Raw genomic sequence first — 20,577 nt, 5'->3', positions numbered from 1 at the left:
ATTATTCCCTTTCAGTTAGATTGGTAATAGTGGTTTCCAAAAGGGCATGCTTTTGCCCTGTGGTTACCAATAGATGTGCTCTCCAGAAATGGTCAACGTCATGCCATGTATGTAAGGAAAAAACAACAAGGCACACATGGTTTTCCTTTGCTGCTTCATTTCAAAAGTTAGGGCAACTTGCCAGAACTGGATGTGTGTTAACTCCATCTATGCCTCGACATCTGAAAGGAGAAGTGAAATGGGACGTATCCCCCCAGTTTAGTGAAAACATGATCCCTCCTACATGTTTCACCATCAAGTTAAAATTCTAATCTCATACTCTGTGAAAGTTTGTATCTAGACAACATTTGTTTTTAATCAGCAGTCGTTACTGCCTTGTGATTATCAGACTTACATCTACCTTTGCTTACTGGTGAAAAATAATAACCTTTCAGTTCGGCTGTGAACTGAATATGACAAGATGTGATAAGATCCAATCATGCTCTCACTGAGCATGGGGACAGGGACTCTGAAAGGTATGGATTACAGAATGATCCTTAACGTCTAAATGAAATCATTTCCCATAAAAGCCCTCTAAATTACAAACGAATAAGACGGAAATATGAACCTGAAATGAGTCAGGAAGTAAAATAAAGAGAAAAATAAATCATACAAAAATAAATATCTTTTGGAGAGTGAGAAGAAAAAGGAGGCTTAGTTTGCTCAGCTAACACAACTGACAAAAGCGGATTTTAGCTGGCAACTTGAAGTTGCTGATGCCTTTTGGAGAGAGTTCAGATTCCCAGGTTGATACAGAGCTCCCTCCCAGAACTCTGACATGTATATAAGCTCTGAGCTCTCCAAAGCCCACTGCCAGTTCTCTTCGTGAACTAACTGCAGCGGAGAGACTAAAGATGATTCCTTTCTTACCAGTATTTTCTCTGTTCCTGCTGCTGGTTGTTAACCCTGCAAATGCCAATGGTCACTATGACAAGATCTTGGCTCACAGCCGTATCAGGGGCCGGGATCAGGGGTAAGTCAGTGGTTTGATTTTATAAACCTTTCCCTACCCCCACCCCCTTAGCTTGTTGTATGTATAGTTCTACATAAAGTTTCTTATTTATACCACAGGGTTTTATTCCTACTTATTTGTAATAAGAAAAAGGAACAAATGAGTAATCTGTGGTTTATGTACATGTCTTAAACTTTAAGAATTACTGCCCAAATAATTTGTGTATAATTGCTTTTTATGAAACATTGCAAGATTTTAGTCTAGTTAGCAACATTTAATGGGGCATTTCTTTATGATTCAGTTTATTTGTGTTTTATTTCCTTCTAAATTTCCGGAATGAGGTTTTCAAAATTAAAGAATCTGTAGCTAGAGGCTCTCATTACATAAATAACTTTGAAATATCTCACATTATGTTAGGGAAATTTTCATTTATGTATGAAAATTACACAATAGATAATGTAACAAGTTTTCTGAAGTTTTTTGAAGCATTTAAGAATGCTTTTAAATTTTGCATTCTGTAAAATTTGCAATAACTTGATTTCATAGAAAAAACTACAACTGAGTTTCTTAAAGTTATCAGACAATTTAGTAACTTAACCAAGCATTTAGTATTAATTTTTGAAATGGATCTTGGCACTGCTGCCTGTGTCTCAGAGAAATTTTTCATCATGCTTCCAAGTTCCCTTGCCTTACAGAGCAAATAAGACTCGCATCTCTTTAAGGGAGAAAAACACTTAAAATTCTGGCAGAGAATGTTTTAATCTAATTACTTCCAGGCAAAGAAATAAATTTTCCTTTGGGCAGCCATATTATTTAAGTTAATCTTAGCATTCATTTACTTCTGTGATTGCTTACCTAGAAAATTACAGAGTACAGTATCTTGGGACTTAGTAAAACTTGTCTATTTTGCTGTCTAATCTGTCATTGTTCCAGGGCCCTGAAGCCACTCCCATGCCCTACGTGAGTACACGTTTGGTTTAAAAGGGTCAGGGCATTACCTACTATTAAAAGTAATAAGAAACATATTGTTAAAATCTATTAGATTAACTTCTGAAATACTGGCATTGTATTCCCAGAAGTGTACAATTTCCTCTCTGTCTCTCACAGTTAGTTTTTCTAATGACTCAGTAGGATTGGATCAAGAATGAGATCTGCTCATGACTGGAGTCACATCTTTGAAAATCTAAGCCACATATTAACTTTCTCTTTTTCTTTCTTTGTTTTTAACTGCCTGACCTACAGATATGAAAAACTATTTGTTAATGTTATGACATTAATGTTCTTCCCTTACTTCTGTCTTCCAGTCCAAATGTCTGTGCCCTTCAACAGATTTTGGGCACCAAAAAGAAATACTTCAGTACCTGCAGGAACTGGTATCAAGGTGCCATCTGTGGGAAAAAAACGTAAGTCTCATCTGTTCTTTAATGTGCCAGTTCCAAAGACAACACTGCGATGCCCATGGCTTTCTTTGGACAGAAACACACACTGTTCTTTTGAAAATACTCTCCAAAATTGGTAGCTTAAAAAAAAAAAAAAATGGATCACTGTGAATAAAGACATTTCTCCTGCATTTCTCCCTGTGCTCATAAAACTAACTTTTTCCTTGACTCTATGGCACTGGCCCTGTGACCTGCTATAGAATCACTGTAATAGTTTGGCTATGTCATTTCTGCTCCTGGTTAGGCCTCTTTTATCTTGGGGCTTCCTGGTGGCTCAGTTGGTAAAGAATCTGCTTGTGATCCAAGAGACCTAGGTTCAATCCCTGGGTCAGGAAGATCCCTGGAAAAGGAAATGGCCACTGGCCACGTGACTTGGTATAGAATCACAGAGAGTTTGAATGGAATCACTGAGGGTTTGACTATGTCATTTCTCCTCCTGGTTTGGCTTTTTTTATCTTGGGGAAGTCAATTAACCTCATTATCTCAGTTTTCTCCTTTTATTAAAAAGTGGGCCAGAGGAACAGATTGATCTGTAAAATCAGGATTTTAAGGTAAGATTGTTTGCCTCCAGTAATTTAGAAATTATCTAAAATACTTCACTTTACCCCAGAGTTTTCATCAAAGCTTAAAGCTGGAAAAGATTCAAGTTTCATCTTTTCATTTAATCCAGTCACTCCATCCCAAACTGTCAGATTCTCAGAGTCTCCAAAGGTGATAATGGAAACCCACCACTATATCTGCTATTTCAATAACTGAAAAAGATGATTACTCCCCAATTTAGTTATCTGTTTCACTGATTAACTTAAAATTGGAAAACATTTTTTATTACTTGATAGCTTATTGGTTTATTCAATTAATACATATTGGCAAGTTCTTCATTTTAAGATGGAGGAGCTGAGTTCTAGACAGAACAAATTACTAGATCAAAAAGGTCAGAGATGTCATCCTTGGTCAAGAAAACAGTGGAAATGGCTCCTGCCTGCTTCCTATTAATTTGGACCCCACCTTCAGTGAAGGATACCCTGAGAACCACAATATGGGAGACACATCATCGTTAAACTTCAGATACCCTAAATAGGTGAAAGCATTAGGGTATTGTTAAAAATATATTCCTAACTTAATAATATTGGTTACAAATACTAAATCACATCACCTTTTGGAGTCTTCAATGCTTTACCTAAATTCACCTGAAAGGTGAATTTAATTCATTTTCTGAAGGGAAAGAAAGGGAAAGAAAGTGAAGTCACTCAGTAGTGTCCAACTCTTTGCGACCCCATGGACTGTAGCCTACCAGGGTCCTCCATCCATGGGATTTTCCAGGCAAGAATACTGGAGTGGGTTGCCATTTCCTTCTCCAGGAGATCTTCCCGACCCAGGGACTGAACCCCGGTCCCCTGCATTGTAGGCAGATGTTTTACCATCTGAGCCACCAGGGAAGCTCTGAAGGTAAAATGCATGAACAAATGTGAAATTACTAAATAACTCTAATTCATAATATTAGTCATCCTTAAGTTTAAATTATTTTAAGCAAATTGGATATACACTGGTGGGAAAAGGAGGTATGAACAGATACTATTTAAAATGCATAGGGTTATCTTTATTTCTACTAAGAATCATGTATTCAAAACATACAGCCTTAGCTGGACTTTCCATAGTAATCAAGTTTAGTACCCCACAGGACACTGCTGCCTGTTCCCACACATTAGCTTAATGTAATTGTAACTAATGTTACTTCTTGACCAGGACATTATTCCTATTAGTTTGCAGACATCTGCTAGACTTGTTAGTCATTGACACAATTGCAATGTAAGTCAGTGGTTACAAGGATCCTGGCCATGATTTAGGTCAGGCCCTAGTTGGAAATGCCAAAGCTCTGGATTCTTCTCCCTTTGTTCTTCATATTCTTGATTACCGTGAGGCTTATTTGGAATGCACACTAACTACAAAAGAAAGGACCTGCTTTCTGAAACATTTAAGGGAAATCTTTATTATACCCTTCCTGGAAGTTAAGGAAATCTGATATAATCTTACTTTAATCCTCTAAATATATTAGAAATGCCAACGCTTGTACAAGGCATATGCCAAGAATCCTTCTTGCTTTCCATTAAAAAAAAATTCCTGCTTTGAAGTCTGGCTTTTTACCAGAAATATAACATGTCTTCTTTGATTAATTATATTAGCTTATTTCTGTTAACTTCATTTTCACAAACATAGTGACATCTGTGCTCTGGAATAAATGTAAATGCTAGTTTTAAATAACCAAAGAAATCAATAATATTGACAGGAAGAATGCCTGATTTGCCATCTGCTTGCAGCTGCTAAAAATTCCAAAGTCATCTTTAGGAACTTATGTATCAGTTGACAGAAATATATTGAATGATTTGCTCAAGGTCACACATCTACTAGGCAGTAGAACTGAGAACCAAACTTCATTCTGGCTCCACGATCCTAGAACTTTTCCACCATGCCATGAGGCTAATGAGAAATGAAACTCATATGACTACCTTAATGTCGAAAAATGTCAAAGATATGGCTTTTCCAGTAATCATGTGCGGATGTGAGAGTTGGACCATCCAGAAGGCTAAGTGCAGAAGAACTGATGCTTTTGAATTGTGGTGCTGGATAAAACTCGTTAAATTTCTTTGGACAGCAAGGAGATCAAACCAGTCCATCCTAAAGGAAATCAATCCTGAATATTCATTGGAAGGATTGATGCTGAAGCTCTAATACTTTGGCTACCCGATGTGAAGAGCCAACTCACTAGGAAAAAACCTGATACTGGGAAAGGTTGAAGGCAGGAAGAGAAGGGGACAACAGAGGATGAGATGGTTGGGTGGCATCACCCACTCAATGGACTTGGGTTTGAGCAAACTTAGGGAGATAGTGAAGGACAGGGAAGCCTGGCCTGCTGCTTCATGGGGTTGCAAAGAGTCAGACACAACTTATCAACTAAACAACAATGTCATAAACAAACAAAAGAACAACAAACTTGATATCTAAATTATCAATAAGTCATGGCAATAAATGATATGTTTTGCTAACTTAGTCAAAATGTATCCTATGCAGTGCCTCCATTTTAATATTAATTTTCTTCCAATGTATAGGACTGTGTTATATGAATGCTGCCCTGGTTATATGAGGATGGAAGGAATGAAAGGCTGCCCAGCAGGTAATGTATCAATTATAGAATTAAATGAAAAATTTGTCTTGTGTGAGGAAAAAAGAGTTGAATTAGCTTTTAGAGAAGCCAATATGTGTGTGTGTGTGTTTAGCACCATGATAAATCCAAGATATATTCTCCATATCTTAATCACTAGTTTATCATGGCAATAAAGCATGAAAACATACATCTTGTACACTGGATGCTGGACAACAGACGCTTATTCCAAATTTAAATTAGTTCAACATTCCTTCAAGACGAAGATCCTCACTACAAAATGCCTTTTTTTGAACTTGTCTAGAAACATGGGTTGACTACTTGGCAAGGCATCATCTTTTCTGATTTAACTGCTCAACAGCTCTGATTTTATAAGATTCTTCGTACTGAAAGTTGGTTTCCTGTAACTCGCCAACTTGAGAAAAAATAGTTAATCTATTTCCTCTTTGAGATGACAGCCATTCAAATATTTAACACAAGTCATCACACCCTTCCTCCAGCTACTCTCTTTTCCCCAGTAGAATCTTCCTTTCTGTGGGCTCATCACCCACAGTTTGAATGGGATCTAGACTTTGGAGCCCTTACTGTCATGGACAGCAACCCATGGAAAACCTCTAATCCAGTCTTTTTTTTTTTTAATTGGGATCCAAAACTGGTGTCTACAACCCATGTGTGACCAGGCCGTGGAGAGAATATTAAGACAAATATGTCAGTGTAGGGAGCTCCTGAACTTTTGTTGATGTCATTGGTAACCATGTTATGCCATTAGCTCATGTTGAATTTTTAATTAATTAATACAGATTAGTGGTCTGTTTTATATGAATACTATCGAATCAAGTCTTCCACAGGAATTTGTTTGTGGCATTTAACCTGTTAATTTGAACTCATTTTCCCCATTCTGTTGGGATGTCTTTAAATCCTGATTTTGTAATTTAATTTACTAATTGCATACCTGTTCTTTCTATTGTCACAAAGATAAGAATCATCTCTCCTGTGATATGATCCAAATCATACTAAACTTCAAATAAGGTCATGAAGAGTAAGTTGGCTGTACCCAACCTAAAGGCTAACATTCACATATTAATTTTCATTCTGAAGTTCAGGAGATTTCTGGAAGTGTTAGATATTTTAATCTATTTTCTTCCTGAAATTATGATGAAAAGAAGTAGGTCTACATATTTCTTTCAGGGATCCAAATCTATATAATTATGATCCTTACACCTACAAGTATTATACTACTTAGGAGCTTTAAGCCAACATGAAAAAAATTATTACCTTGGCCACTCTCAGAGAGAAGTGAGGAAATTTTTTTCAATGAAATGATCAAAGATACTTAGTGATAATTGTGATTGAACCCTTACAGACATAGCAGATTTGACAACTAAATAGATAAAATATTAAACTAGGATAATAATTTAAAATTATTTGACCTTCAACATAAAGGACAAGTATTTTGGGGCTTCCCAGATGGCACCAGTGGTAACGAATCTGCTTGCCAATGAAGGAGACACAAGAGATGCAGGTTCAATCCCTGGATTGGGAAGATCCCCTGGAGTATGAAATGGCAACCCATGCCAATACTCTTGCCTACAAAATTCCATGGACAGAGGAGCCTGGAAGACCCTAACACTGGGAAAGATTGAAGGCAAAACAAAATGGGGATGGCAGAGGATGAGATGGTTAGATAGCATCACTAAACCAATGGACATGAGTTTGAGAAAACTCTGGAAGATAGTGAAGGACAAGGAAGCCTGGCATGCTGCAATTCATTGAGTCACAAAGAGTTGGACAGGACTGAGTGGTCAAACAACAGCAACAACAATAGTACTTTATCATTTGACGTTCAAAAGGCAACTTTCATAGAAAACTGATGATTCACAGACTTGTGTTGCTAAAATCATCAGTTAAATATCTTGAGGAACTTCTTGTAAAGGTTAAATCATTGTAAAATAACATTTTTGACATTTTCTCCTAAGTACTTACTCATCTCTTGATTATTTCAGTGATGCCTATTGACCATGTTTATGGAACCCTGGGCATTGTGGGAGCTACCACCACACAGCACTATTCTGATGTCTCAAAACTGAGGGAGGAGATTGAAGGACAGGGATCATTCACTTACTTCGCACCGAGTAACGAAGCTTGGGACAACCTGGATCCTGTAATTCATTATTTTTAATGAATATAACTTTTTCTGTTATTGTTATACTATTTCAATTGATTTATTAACTTAGAAATTAATAGAAATTGTATATCTTTTTGTTGTGCATATATGATGATACATAAAAGGATGAGGGTATTAAGGATGCTCCTCAATTGAGGGTAAGGAAAAAGTGGCTCAGTGGCAAAGAATACGCCTGCCAGTGCAGAAGATGCGGGTTCAATCCCTGCATTGGGCAGATCCCCTGGAGAAGGAAGTGGCAACCCATTCCAGTATTCTTGCCTGGAAAATTCCCAAAGACAGAGGACCCTGGCGGGCTACAGTCCATGAGGTCGCAAAGAGTTGGACATGAATGAACATGCAAAAAACAAACAAATAAGGAGCAAATCATTTTAGTATCTCCATGAATGGAATAACAGTCCAGCAGGCTCATGGACTAATAACAAAAAAGGCAAACCAATAGTAGATTGAACAAGCACTTATTATTATTCCATTTTACTCCTTTTCTCTTTCCTTTTGGTTGTGGAAAATTATAGGTAATTTTAGATGATGTATCTTGTAGAAAGGCAAGTTAAGAAGCCTCTTGAAATGTTATTTTTAATAAGCTCTATTAGATATATATTTATCATTTTAATTGTATATAAATGCATATGACTGTTTAAAGACTGACATAAGTGTGTATGGATATTTAAATGAAGGGTTGTAAATTATGCATTTAATTTTCAGGTGTTTCTATGCACACTAAGTTATGACTCAATATCCAGATCTATATAACTGGTATAGAAATATATTCCTACTTTCTACTTGATATGAAGATGAACTGAAAATTACTACTAGAGTCATGTCAGTTCAGTTCAGTCACTCAGTCATGTCCACCTTTTTGCAACCCCATGGACTGCAGCATACCAGGCTTCCCTGTCCATCACCAACTCCTGGAGCTTACTCAAACTCATGAGTCATATAGTATTTAGTAAAACTTAGGTAGATTCTTTGGGATTTTACCTTGATACATTAACTGTGAGGTTACTTGCTTACAAATACAGAACTTTCCCTCTTCTGGTTGTCTTTGATCAAATCTCTAACCACCTTCCTGGCCCTTTTTGCAGACTCCTCCTCTTCCTCGTCTTAAGAATGGGTTTTATTAAAGCCTCTTCTAGGAACTCTACTCTGCAGTTCATATGCACTTCAGATGGCTTCAGCTTTCACTTAATGCACAGAACCATGAAGTCTGTGTTTCTGGATCCCCAGGAGAATATTTCTAACACCTGTCTTAATATTTCTCCTTGGATACACCATCTATATCTTTAAGCAAACTGTTATCCAAAACAGATGCCACTTTCTCCCCATCAAAAACTGCTTTTCTGCTGTTTCCATAACTGGCAACCCCAATCTCAGAGTTCAGACTTTAAAATTATGAGTCATCCTTACTTCTCCCCTCTTCAGTTCTTAGAAACTACTATTAGTCATCCACAGCTCATTTTTCATCCTCGTAATACTCTCCTTCTGTTACACATTGCCACCAGATTAACCTTCTTAAAGCCCAGGCTAATTGTTGTATTCTAATGCCGCAAAAGGGGCTTAGTGGCTCTCTATTGCCAGTTTAATTTACTCTTTGCTTGGGAATTAAAGTCTTCTATGTCATTGTCCCATGCACTTTTCTAAAATTTCTCCCTATTATCTGAGAAACATAAAACCACACTGGACAATTCCTGCTTTCTTTGCCAGCAGTTGGACTTAGAAAGATCACTACAACATTCCTACCCTATCTACCTATCCTGCAAGACCTGTCTCCAAACTTTGAATTGCTGGCCATTTTCATTTGACCTAGAAAGCATTTTTTCCTCCGTCTGTCCTTTATCTAATCATGCTTATATTTACCAGCTGCTATAGCATCCGTGGGCTTCCCAGGTGGAGCTAGTGGTAAAGAACCTGCTTGCCAATCAAGGAGATGCAAGAGACACAGGTTTAATCCCTTGGTCAGGAAGATCCCCTGGAGGAGGGCATGGCAACCCACTTGCCTGGAGAATCCCATGGACAGAGCAGCCTAGTGGGCTACAGTCCATAGGGTCTCAAAGAGTCAGACACAACTGAAGTGACTTAACATGCACACACATAGGATAAGTACCTCAAAGATCAAGATTTCACCTTACTTATCATTGTATTTCTCATAACACCAAGTACAGCATGATATGATATTGAATAAGTGAAAGGTACAGAATGGTTGAATTCTTGAATGTTATAGAATAAACATAAAACACATTAAAATTACAATATTGCATGTATACAAATATAATGCCATTTTTAATTTTTTCACCCTAAAATTTTAAATATCTGATAATTTCATACCCCCTAAGCCTTGACAGCAAGAACATCTCTTCATCAATATAGTCATTAAAATTTTTGTTTTGACTCTAAAAATGTCCAAATACTCTGTAAGATCGGAAAGACTTTACTGAGTACCTGTACTTATAAAATTTCTTAGTCAGTTGAAATAATATAATTTTAAGTTATTTATTTCAACTTGTTTTGACCATCTGGGTAATTCAATGAGACAATAATAAGAGAGTAGAAACAGTGTGATTACAGGCATTTTAATAATTAACTATAATAAAATAAACTTCTGCCATTTTAATTTTTCCTAGGATATCCGGAGAGGTCTGGAGAGCAATGTGAATGTTGAATTACTGAATGCTTTACATAGCCACATGGTTAATAAGAGAATGTTGACCAAGGACTTGAAAAATGGCATGATTATCCCTTCAATGTATAACAACTTGGGGCTCTTCATTAACCATTATCCTAATGGGGTAAGTTTATGTAATAAAAAGTACATTGATCAATAACACTGCCCCAAATTTTTTCTATGACCTTTATATAAGGTTTACAGAAATAATAAAATGTCAGTGAATAAACTTTTCCTTACATGTAAAGCATGTGAATTTCCAATTCAGTGACTGATTTCTACCCATGAGTGTTGGCAAGGAAGGAATTAAATTGACAGTTTGTTGACAGTAGACTTAGATGTTCTACAAAGGGAAATTTTATTAGCTGATGTGTTTGAATAATCAATAATAAGAGAAAAATAAAAAATAAGAATTTATCAAAGAATAATCAGAGAATGAGAATTCTTTTATTCATCCCCTTGCAACTATACTAATTTAGATTTTTGTGGGTTTTGATAAGCATGTTTTGATAAAGTCATTGTGGGAAACTTCCAGCAAGGTCATGGGGCTCTTCCAGTAGTCAGATTTCCAGGGACAGAAAGGATCAGTGATGAAGCAATATTCAGGAAATCACTGAAATAGAACTGATTACATTTACGTAATAATTGTTTCTGTCTCAGAACTTGGCCTACGTTAGAAATAGTGTATGACTATCTCTATAAAAGAAAGTGAACAATAAAAACAATAATTCAAAAAATGTTTTTGCCTTATGTTTCTAGACATGTTAAGTACAATTGGGTTCTCAACTGGTTCCATTTTCTCTTAGTTTTGGGTGGTTTTTTTTTTTTTAGACACAGTAATTTGTAAGTCTCCATCCTCAGCATTTGTATTCAGAATGTCAGTTCTTTCATGTTACATTTACCAATAAACTTGAGACATGGGAAATGGGCTTGCAGTCTCAATGGTCAACAGACAGCTGTGATTTCTGCAATCTGATTTTCCCAAATAATTTCAGGTTGTCACTGTGAACTGTGCTCGAATCATCCACGGGAACCAGATTGCAACAAATGGCGTTGTGCATGTCATTGACCGTGTCCTTACACAAATTGGTACCTCAATTCAGGACTTCATTGAAGCAGAAGATGAGCTCTCATCTTTTAGGGTATGTCCAAGAAGTAACAGCAGATTGTTTTGGACCACTGAAATTCTCCTCTTCTCCATCAGATTCTAAAAAAATAATAAAAAGCTATTAATTAACAAAAGACTGTCAATTCTAGCAGACACATAAGCAGTATATTTCTTGAAAAGGTTTTCATTTTACACAGAAGAACTCATCTTCTCATATGAAAGAATAATATTTATGTGGACATAATAAAGAATGATGAGTTATGTAACTGAAGTGTATTGAACACATTTAGAATGTGTCCATCAGTTATTACACTAACTGCTGGATATTGCTTCAGTCGTACAGGCATTAGCAGAATTTCCCATCTAAAATACAGTTTGTAGAAAGTTCGAAATAACATGGCTGTTTGTGCAAAAAATAATAATAATTTTTTTAAAGATCTAACAAGAGTAAGATATAATTTCTACAGCTTTCTATAGGGTCAACTCTCTGGTGTCAGCCTAGACTGAGTGTCTTGTAACTTTTTTTCTGAATTTTCAACATACAAGCCTCTGAAAAGCACATTTGTGTTTCAGGCAGCTGCCATCACATCTGATATATTGGAGGCGCTCGGGAGAGATGGTCACTTCACACTCTTTGCTCCTACCAATGAAGCTTTTGAGAAACTTCCACGAGGAGTTCTAGAAAGGATCATGGGAGATAAAGTGGCTTCAGAAGGTACTTAAGTGTCTTTGTCTATGAGAAGCCTCCCAGGATTCCAAGAAAAGGAAATGAAAAAGAGATTAAGTCCTGCCAATGCTATAATTTTTGATAAGCAAAGGCAAAGAAAAACTTTTATTTTGAGGCAGATGATAAAAATCTTTGAAAGAGTAGACAAAGTAATTAAATAATTAATTTAATAATCCAAGTAATTAAGTACTCGGGGTACACTAAAAATCACATGTTTCTGCGCTGCTTTCAAGTAAATAAGTAGCAGGCATTAAAAAGAATTAGAAAGTGCTGAAATATTAGATCATCCAAGTTTAATATTATATATATTATTCAATGGTTTTAATTCTAAATTTACACTGAAGTTAGGGGAGAAAATTCCATGGTTATCTTTGGCCACTACTTATTCATACACAGAATTTGGCTTCTTTCCAGACTCCCTTTTTATTGATAGTTTCAACTAGATTTTAAATTGTGACTCGCACATTTCTCTTATGCAGCCTACCGTAAACAGACTTAACCAATTTATGATGAGATATTTTGGTGAAAATATAGACATACTAGAGTTTAGGCACAGATCACTTCTGAAGTCTTTCAAGAAACCATCTTTGCTTTGGTTACTTTCTAGATGTTGTCTTCAGGGCTGCCACAAACCTCCAATTTGAAAAAAGCACACCATCTGCAAAGCGCACAAAAGTGCAGCTCAATAAAGTAAAGTATGCCTGCTCAGCTGTTCTGTCCTGAGTAGTTAAAGCAAGATACTACTTAGGTGTTTGCAACAGGTATCACTAACAAATAACTTTGAAGGCTTTCTGAAAGGAGAAATTATTCTTGAGTTTCCATCAGAAATTATCTTCTTATGATAAATGGAACTTGATCTAACACATTGTACTGTACAAATAATTTCATGCAGTTGATCTTCTTTTCTGCTTATTTCTTACCAAACTGAGTTAATTTTACTGGAGAGTTGATGAAAAAAAAAACACCATTCTGAGAACAAACAAAATTTTAAACCCTTAGGTCAGTACTTAGGTCTTATATATGCATTCTATTTCTGAGGAATACTTGGTTCCACAGGGAAGGACATCTGTTAAGGGTCAAATGCTATTTTCCTTGATCTGAAAGTATGTTCCTTCTCCTTCATCCTTCAGCTCTCATGAAGTACCACATTCTAAACACCCTGCAGTGTTCAGAGGCTATCATGGGAGGAGCGGTCTTTGAGACCCTGGAAGGAAACACCATTGAGATAGGATGTGACGGCGACAGCATAACAGTGAATGGAATAAAAATGGTGAACAAAAAAGATATTGTGACAAATAACGGTGTCATCCATTTGATTGATCAGGTCCTGGTTCCCGATTCTGGTGAGCAACAGCTTCCCGTTCTTCTGCCTACTGCTGTTTATCAATCATGATGTCTAAAGTATAGGCCTATGGGAAATAAATGTGCAGTATGAGGAGTGCCATGTGAAGCACAAACAAAGCTAACAGGGATGGGGTCCAATAAAACTTTATTTATAAAAACAAGTAGTGGGCTGACTTGGCTCTTAGGTGATGACTTGCTGACCCCTGGTCAAATGGGCATTCCTGTAGCTGGGTCATGGCTACATAAGAGTTTACCGTTCTATTCTGTCTACTTTTGTATATGTTTGATGTTTTCCTCAATAAAATATTAAAAAAAAATAATAACAACAACTAACAGTGAGTTGAGTCCTAAATAGGTAGCTTGTGTAGTCATGGTCATTCCAGTGCAATAGACTCTGGTTTTCCAGAGTTTCTAATATCTAATATCGTCAAAGATTCTTACAGTGCCAGAGTTTTTCTTGAAAATGGAAGGAAAGACATAACCAAATGGTTACTTTTGGATAAATGAAAGAGCTATGGCCCTCACAAGAGCAGAGAGACAAGGGATGAGCAATAGAGAACTGAAGAAAACTGCAAAGCATGAAATCAGAAAGATATTTTCCTTCTGAAATTCTTTGGTTATTAACCCCTCCACCCTCCCACCTCCCCCCGCCAAAACAAAAGGGGAGCTAGAACTTTCTTACTAGGGAAAGGCAGGACTTCTTATCACATTGCTAGTACAGCAAATAGCTTATGGAAACAGCCAAGAACTGATTTACTAATTTCATGATGATAGTAATAACAACGATGACATTGTTTGAATGGTCGTGGTTTATCTTACAGCCAAACAAGTTATTGAGCTGGCTGGAAATCAGCAAACCACTTTCACAGACCTTGTGGCCCAGTTAGGCTTGGCATCTGCTCTGAGGCCAGATGGAGAATACACTTTGCTGGCACCTGTGAATAACGCATTTTCTGGTATGTATCGGCCACTGCCATTCCAGCTCTTCCCACCCCTACACACCTTTTTTTTTTTCCTGCACCGTGACTGTCTGCTAATAAATAATAGATCTTTTATGAGGTGTTGATTAGTTTCTTCACTGGCTACATATACAATGAATTAGTACTGTTTTTATTAAAAAGCCCCTTATTTCAAAACATTTCATTATAATAGGTAATGGCCTACAGGAAATGAAATTTTGTGATAAGGGTCTTCAGTTTCTCTGTGAACCTGATCATATTTCCAGCACATGCAATGGATATATTAACAGATCTTAAGAAAAATAAATTTGATTTGTTTAACACCAACATTATACATAGGTGCATTTTGCAACTCAGGATTTGAAAGTATGGTATCAAATTAAGAGAAAATAAAAACAGGAGAATATGATATACTTCTATATTATGATGTGAACTATTATTACAAGTATTTGACCTTATACTGCTATTAAAAGACTGTGGTTAGATTAATACAACCTTACTTTTTTTTCCAGAAAAAAATGACAAAGACATAAGTGAATTGTTAGGCAAAATTTAACAATGAAAAAATAATCATCATTATTTTTGATGTTTTTCCAAATACTAGATTGTAACATAGAAAGTTATTAATAAGAAAATTCAAATTCTAAAAAATGTTGTTTTTCCTTTTTGTAATAATAAGGTCTGTAACTTGTTGACATCAAGCCAACTTTAAGAGGCTACATAATTCGCCGACTCTCTCTCCAGAAATTTAAGCAAATTTACAAATGATTCATCAGTTGTTTTTCATGTGACTAATGGACGTCAAATTCTCAGAGAAAATCTTGGCCAGCCTTAGAGTTTAAAGTTTAACCTTTATCAATAACCACATGAAACCATGTAGCCCCTCACTGAGATGTAACCTATTGTCTGGACTGCTTGGACTCATGTAATCATTTGATGAAATAGCTCATGGTGCATAGAGTTTCTAGCCTTCAGTATTTAGTCAACTCATATGTAAGTGTAGGATCCTTAAGATCTATAATATTAGGGATTTTCCATTTTCATGATTTTCTCTTACAGGGGAAACTGTAATGCTTTCTAAATAAAATAACATTCTTTTGTAATGAATTTACTTATAGATGATACACTGAGCATGGATCAGCGCCTTCTTAAATTAATTCTACAGAATCATATATTGAAAGTAAAAGTTGGCCTTAATGAGCTTTACAATGGACAGAAGCTTGAGACCATTGGAGGCAAACAGCTCAGAGTCTTCGTGTACCGTACAGTAAGTGCATTAGAACGAGGTAAAATACCCACAATGGCCTACATGTCAAAAGATACGCCCTTGTCAAAGACTGTCCTTATAACAAATGTCCCTCAGAATTTTACTAATATGATTTTAATAGTTCATAGGAAGATCAGAGAAGTGAGTAGCATATTTGAGAAGACTGTGAGGAATGTATACAAAAGTGCTGTGCATTAATAATTCTGATAATTTGCATTTGTTTCATCATCAATAACTTTTTTTAAAGCATTGTTTCAATCCCATAAATAACTAAAACTCCTTTCAAATAAGCTTTTTGTTTCATAGAGTACTGTATTTTACTGTTTACGTGGTAATTTTTATACTGAGTCAAATATTTAGGATGATCTTCAACTGTACCGTCACCATTCAGCAACTAAATCTCTTTTGAATGAGTTTCATGGTAAACTTTTATAGGCACATAAAGATCTCTATAAAATGGTTCTAACGTGCCTTATCTGAGGAAAAGTTTCTAGAAGATATTGCTTATCAAAATTACAGTTTGACAAGTGGTGCTATTCAGTTTCTTTCCAGGCAACCTTGCAGTTACAGGTAAAAAGAATTCATAAGAAGTCAAAGATGACCTGGAACCAAACATGACTCACAGCGTTTTCATACCATAGTTCCACAAGGTCAAGACACACTTTTTAAATGATACGGAAGGGACTTCTCTGGTGGTTCAGTAGTTAAGACTCTGTGCTTCCAACACAAGGGGCGTGGGTTCAATCTGTGATGAGGAAATTGAGATCCCACATGTTGTGTGGTACAGGCCAAAAAAAAAACAGAAACAAAACAGAAAATGTGCTGCATTCTAAATGATACATATATAAATATTAGTTTTGTTCAAAGTGCTATAACTTAACCAGTAATGTAGCTTATACTTGATAGGGTCTTACTATCAATATAGTAAATATTTGCATAGAAAATACAGCAATATATGGGCTTCCCAAGTGGTGCCACTGGTAAAGAATTTGCCTGCCATTGCAGGAGACACAAGAACTGCGTTTTTGATCCCTTGGTTGGGACGATCCTGTGGAGTAGGAAATGGCAACCCACTCCAGTATTCTTGCCTGGAAAATTCCATGGACAGACAAGCTTGGTGGACTTCAGTTCATGGGGTAGTAAAGAGTTGGTCACGACTAAGCATGCACACACATGCCACACCATAGTAATATATAGTAAAGATCACAAGAGGCAGTGAAGTCACTGAACTTCATGATTAAAGAAATTTACTAGAAAGGGTCTGAAAGAATGAGTAGAACCTGGAGAGGAATGACAGAAAACACAGAAATAGAATTATATGGAATTGCTTTGGCATCACTGACTCAATAGACATGAGTTTGAGCAATATCCTGGAGATAGTGAAGGACAGGGAAGCCTGGCGTGCTGCAGTCCATGGGGTTGCAAAGAGTCAGACACAACTTAGCACCTGAACAACAACAATCGACAACACTACCTGTCCTATACATATAGTAGCTTGCCTAGTAGTAGAAAACCTGGTTGAATAAGATGAGTGAGGTCAGATGGTGTGCTATGCTTAGTCACTTAGCTGTGTCTGACAGACCACTAGGCTCCTCTGTCCATAGGGATTCTCCAGGCAAGAATACTGGAGTGGGTTGCCATGCCATCCTGGAGAGAATCTACCGAACTCAGGGACCGAACCCAGGTCTCCCATACTGCAGGCAAATTCTTTACCATCTGAGCCACCAAGGAAGCCCATGAATACTAGAGTGGGTAGCTGATCTCTTCTCCACCCAGGAAAAGAACCGGGGTCTCCCGCATTGCAGGCAGATTCTTAACCAGCTGAGCTACCAGGGAAGCCCAGGTCAGATGGTACAAGTCATTAAAAACAGAGGAGAGAAACCGTTTCCTCTGGCATCATAAGCCTAGAGACCTTTCAGAAGAAACCATCCAGAAATTTTATTAGGGAGCTTCTTCCACATAGGGAATTTCAAATAAGGAAATGCACAGTTGTATCTTTCTTTTCTTTGCTAGGCTGTCTGCATTGAAAATTCGTGCATGGTGAGAGGAAGCAAGCAAGGAAGAAATGGTGCCATTCACATATTCCGAGAGATCATCAAGCCAGCAGAGAAATCCCTCCATGAAAAATTGAAACAGGATAAGCGCTTCAGGTAAGCTTCACCTCCACAAGAGAATAAGACCTTTTGACATAGTTTTATTTCACAGTAAGTATTCCAAAATGCATTCAGTATTCAGTATTGCTGAGAATGCAATTTAGAATAAGAAGCTTATACGAGTGTTTCAAAATTAAAATATATTCTTAACACTAGTTTTCTTCCATAATATGATTTGGTGAGTAAAAAACAAACAAAAACCAATCTAATAGACTGAACTACTCCTTGCAAATTTTTTATAATTATGTTTTTTAAAAATGGTAGTATGTATTAGCAAAGACTATTTTGCAGAATATTAAATGAACAAATGCTTCTATTGTGTTACCAAATGTGACTTCATCAAGTGTTACAGGGGAAAAACAGAGGTTTGGAAATTTAAAAATCATACACATATTTAAATAATTTCCCCATGATGAACCTTTAACTGTAAATTGCATTTGAAACATATGAAAGTGTATGAGCCATTTTCTTATTTTTCCACGTAAAGGGATTCTGCTGTATTTCAGGCATGGTCGGTAGGCTTACCGAGACTAAATCTAATAAACACATGTCCTTCCTGCCTAGCATCTTTCTCAGTCTACTTGAAGCTGCAGACTTGAAAGAGCTCCTAACACAGCCTGGAGACTGGACTTTATTTGTACCAACCAATGATGCCTTTAAGGGAATGACTAATGAAGAAAAGGAAATTCTGATTCGTGAGTAGAAGTGAACACCAGATATATTTGCCCCTTGATTTCATGATCTTATTTCTTCCTCAAGTGTTCCTACCTAGATGTCGGCCCCCCACAGTTCCCTCTTTCATATTCATGGCTAGCCTTCCTCTTCTTATTCCACTTAGACTATGTAGAGGTTCCCTCATCAGTGTTCTCAAATAACTCCTTACTGTCATGTTGTGGGGCTAGATAATCACTTATGTCATCTCTATTAAAGGCCACACAGTGAGGTGACAGAGAAGGAAATAGTCACAATTTCAAAAAAATAATTTGATTTTTTTTCCTCCAGTAAGTTGGATAATATTTTGATTGAACTGACTGAAGAGACTATGTTTTGACATAGCATTGTTACTGCCTTGAGAGAACAATGACATTATGAGAAATTACAGAGTGGAAAAAAATAATTACCAAGAAATATTTTCCCCTTAGTCGTCATAATATCAAAATGTCAAAATATATGACATATTATTAAATAAATATATATATTTTTCTCCTAGGGGACAAAAATGCTCTTCAAAACATCATCCTTTATCACCTGACACCAGGAGTTTTCATTGGAAAAGGTTTTGAACCTGGCGTTACTAACATTTTAAAGACCACACAAGGAAGTAAAATCTATCTGAAAGGAGTAAGTTCTCTAGAATATTTCTATAGAGTGTTAATCCAGTATTCAGTTATCCTAATGTTCATTAAATTTCCCATTGACATTATCCCCTGTTTTAACAGGTAAATGATACACTTCTGGTAAATGAACTGAAATCAAAAGAATCTGACATCATGACAACAAATGGCGTCATTCATGTCGTAGATAAACTCCTCTATCCAGCAGGTTGGTAATTATTGAACTGATTAATGAAAAATAAATCTTTTTCAATAGAAACCTAGATTTTTATTTCATTGATTCTTACAATATTCATTTTATATTCCTCTTCACAGACACACCTGTTGGAAATGATCAGCTGCTAGAAATACTTAATAAACTGATCAAATACATCCAAATTAAGGTACAGATGTTATTGCATAGTGCTCTCCTTGTAGCTCAGTTGGTAAAGAATCTGCCTGCAATGCAGGAAAACTGGGTTCGATTCCTGGGTCAGAAAGATCTGGAGAAGGAAATAGCAACCCACTCCAGTATTCTTGCCTAGAGAATTCCATGGGCAGAGGAGCCTGGCTATTGCATATGTTTCTAATGCGTTTAACAGATATTGCAGGTTTAACATAAAAAACTAGAAATGTATACCTTAATAAGTAAATATACCCTAACTACATTGCTCTTTGTTGATTATACACCATTGGCATCATTTCTTCAATAGTTTACAATCCAGTAGGGAAGATAGGACATGTAGATAAAAGCAATAATTTTTCTATCATCAAATATTTTTGCTACAGAATATAAGGGAAAGATATTTGCTTGTAAGAAATAGTCACTAATTACAATAGTTAGGGTCTCCTTAGCTGCTGAGATAGTAAAGAATCTGCCTGCAATGCAGGAGACCTGGGTTGGGAAGATCCCCTGGAGGAGGGCATGGCAACCCACTCCAGTATTCTTGCCTGGTGAATCCCCATATACTGAAGAGCCTGGTGGGCTAGAGTCCATGAGGTTGCAAAGAGTTGGACATGACTGAGCGACTAAGCACACAGCACAATAATTAAAGGCAAAGGAATATTTGGGAATAAACACTGGGTTGAATATCAGTAGGGTTAAAGTACCTGACAACATATGAAATATTATTTAATAAATATTTAATTTGGGATTAGCTATTTTATAATTTTTAAAACTCTGAGTAACAAATCCGACCATTTTTGCCATCTTGCCAATAGCAAGAAATTTGAAGGTGACATGAAGACTTCATTTTTTACTAAATGTAATGGTAG

General features: G+C 36.5%; 1 protein-coding gene across 8 annotated transcripts in view; it reads left to right on the top strand.

Moving 5' to 3' along the window:
• The window catches only part of POSTN (periostin), a 34,322-nt gene continuing 14,528 nt past the window's right edge, over positions 784–20,577 (top strand). For 7 of the 8 annotated variants that reach the window (XM_005687497.3, XM_005687495.3, XM_005687492.3 and 4 more), the window contains exons 1-15: positions 789–1,012; positions 2,296–2,394; positions 5,535–5,599; positions 7,591–7,748; positions 10,391–10,555; positions 11,427–11,573; positions 12,113–12,254; positions 13,397–13,609; positions 14,432–14,566; positions 15,688–15,836; positions 17,850–17,986; positions 18,554–18,684; positions 19,200–19,330; positions 19,429–19,531; positions 19,639–19,706. In XM_005687497.3, the coding sequence (XP_005687554.1) occupies positions 894–1,012; positions 2,296–2,394; positions 5,535–5,599; positions 7,591–7,748; positions 10,391–10,555; positions 11,427–11,573; positions 12,113–12,254; positions 13,397–13,609; positions 14,432–14,566; positions 15,688–15,836; positions 17,850–17,986; positions 18,554–18,684; positions 19,200–19,330; positions 19,429–19,531; positions 19,639–19,706 (1,962 nt within the window). In that variant the 5' untranslated portion in view covers positions 789–893. Of the gene's footprint in view, positions 1,013–2,295; positions 2,395–5,534; positions 5,600–7,590; positions 7,749–10,390; positions 10,556–11,426; positions 11,574–12,112; positions 12,255–13,396; positions 13,610–14,431; positions 14,567–15,687; positions 15,837–17,849; positions 17,987–18,553; positions 18,685–19,199; positions 19,331–19,428; positions 19,532–19,638; positions 19,707–20,577 lie in introns of all 8 variants that reach the window. The other variant, XM_005687496.3, reaches the window with a different exon arrangement.

This window comes from Capra hircus, chromosome 12, assembly GCF_001704415.2.
Source record: "Capra hircus breed San Clemente chromosome 12, ASM170441v1, whole genome shotgun sequence".
NCBI lineage: Eukaryota > Metazoa > Chordata > Mammalia > Artiodactyla > Bovidae > Capra > Capra hircus.
This window is presented reverse-complemented; position numbering and strand designations above follow the sequence as displayed.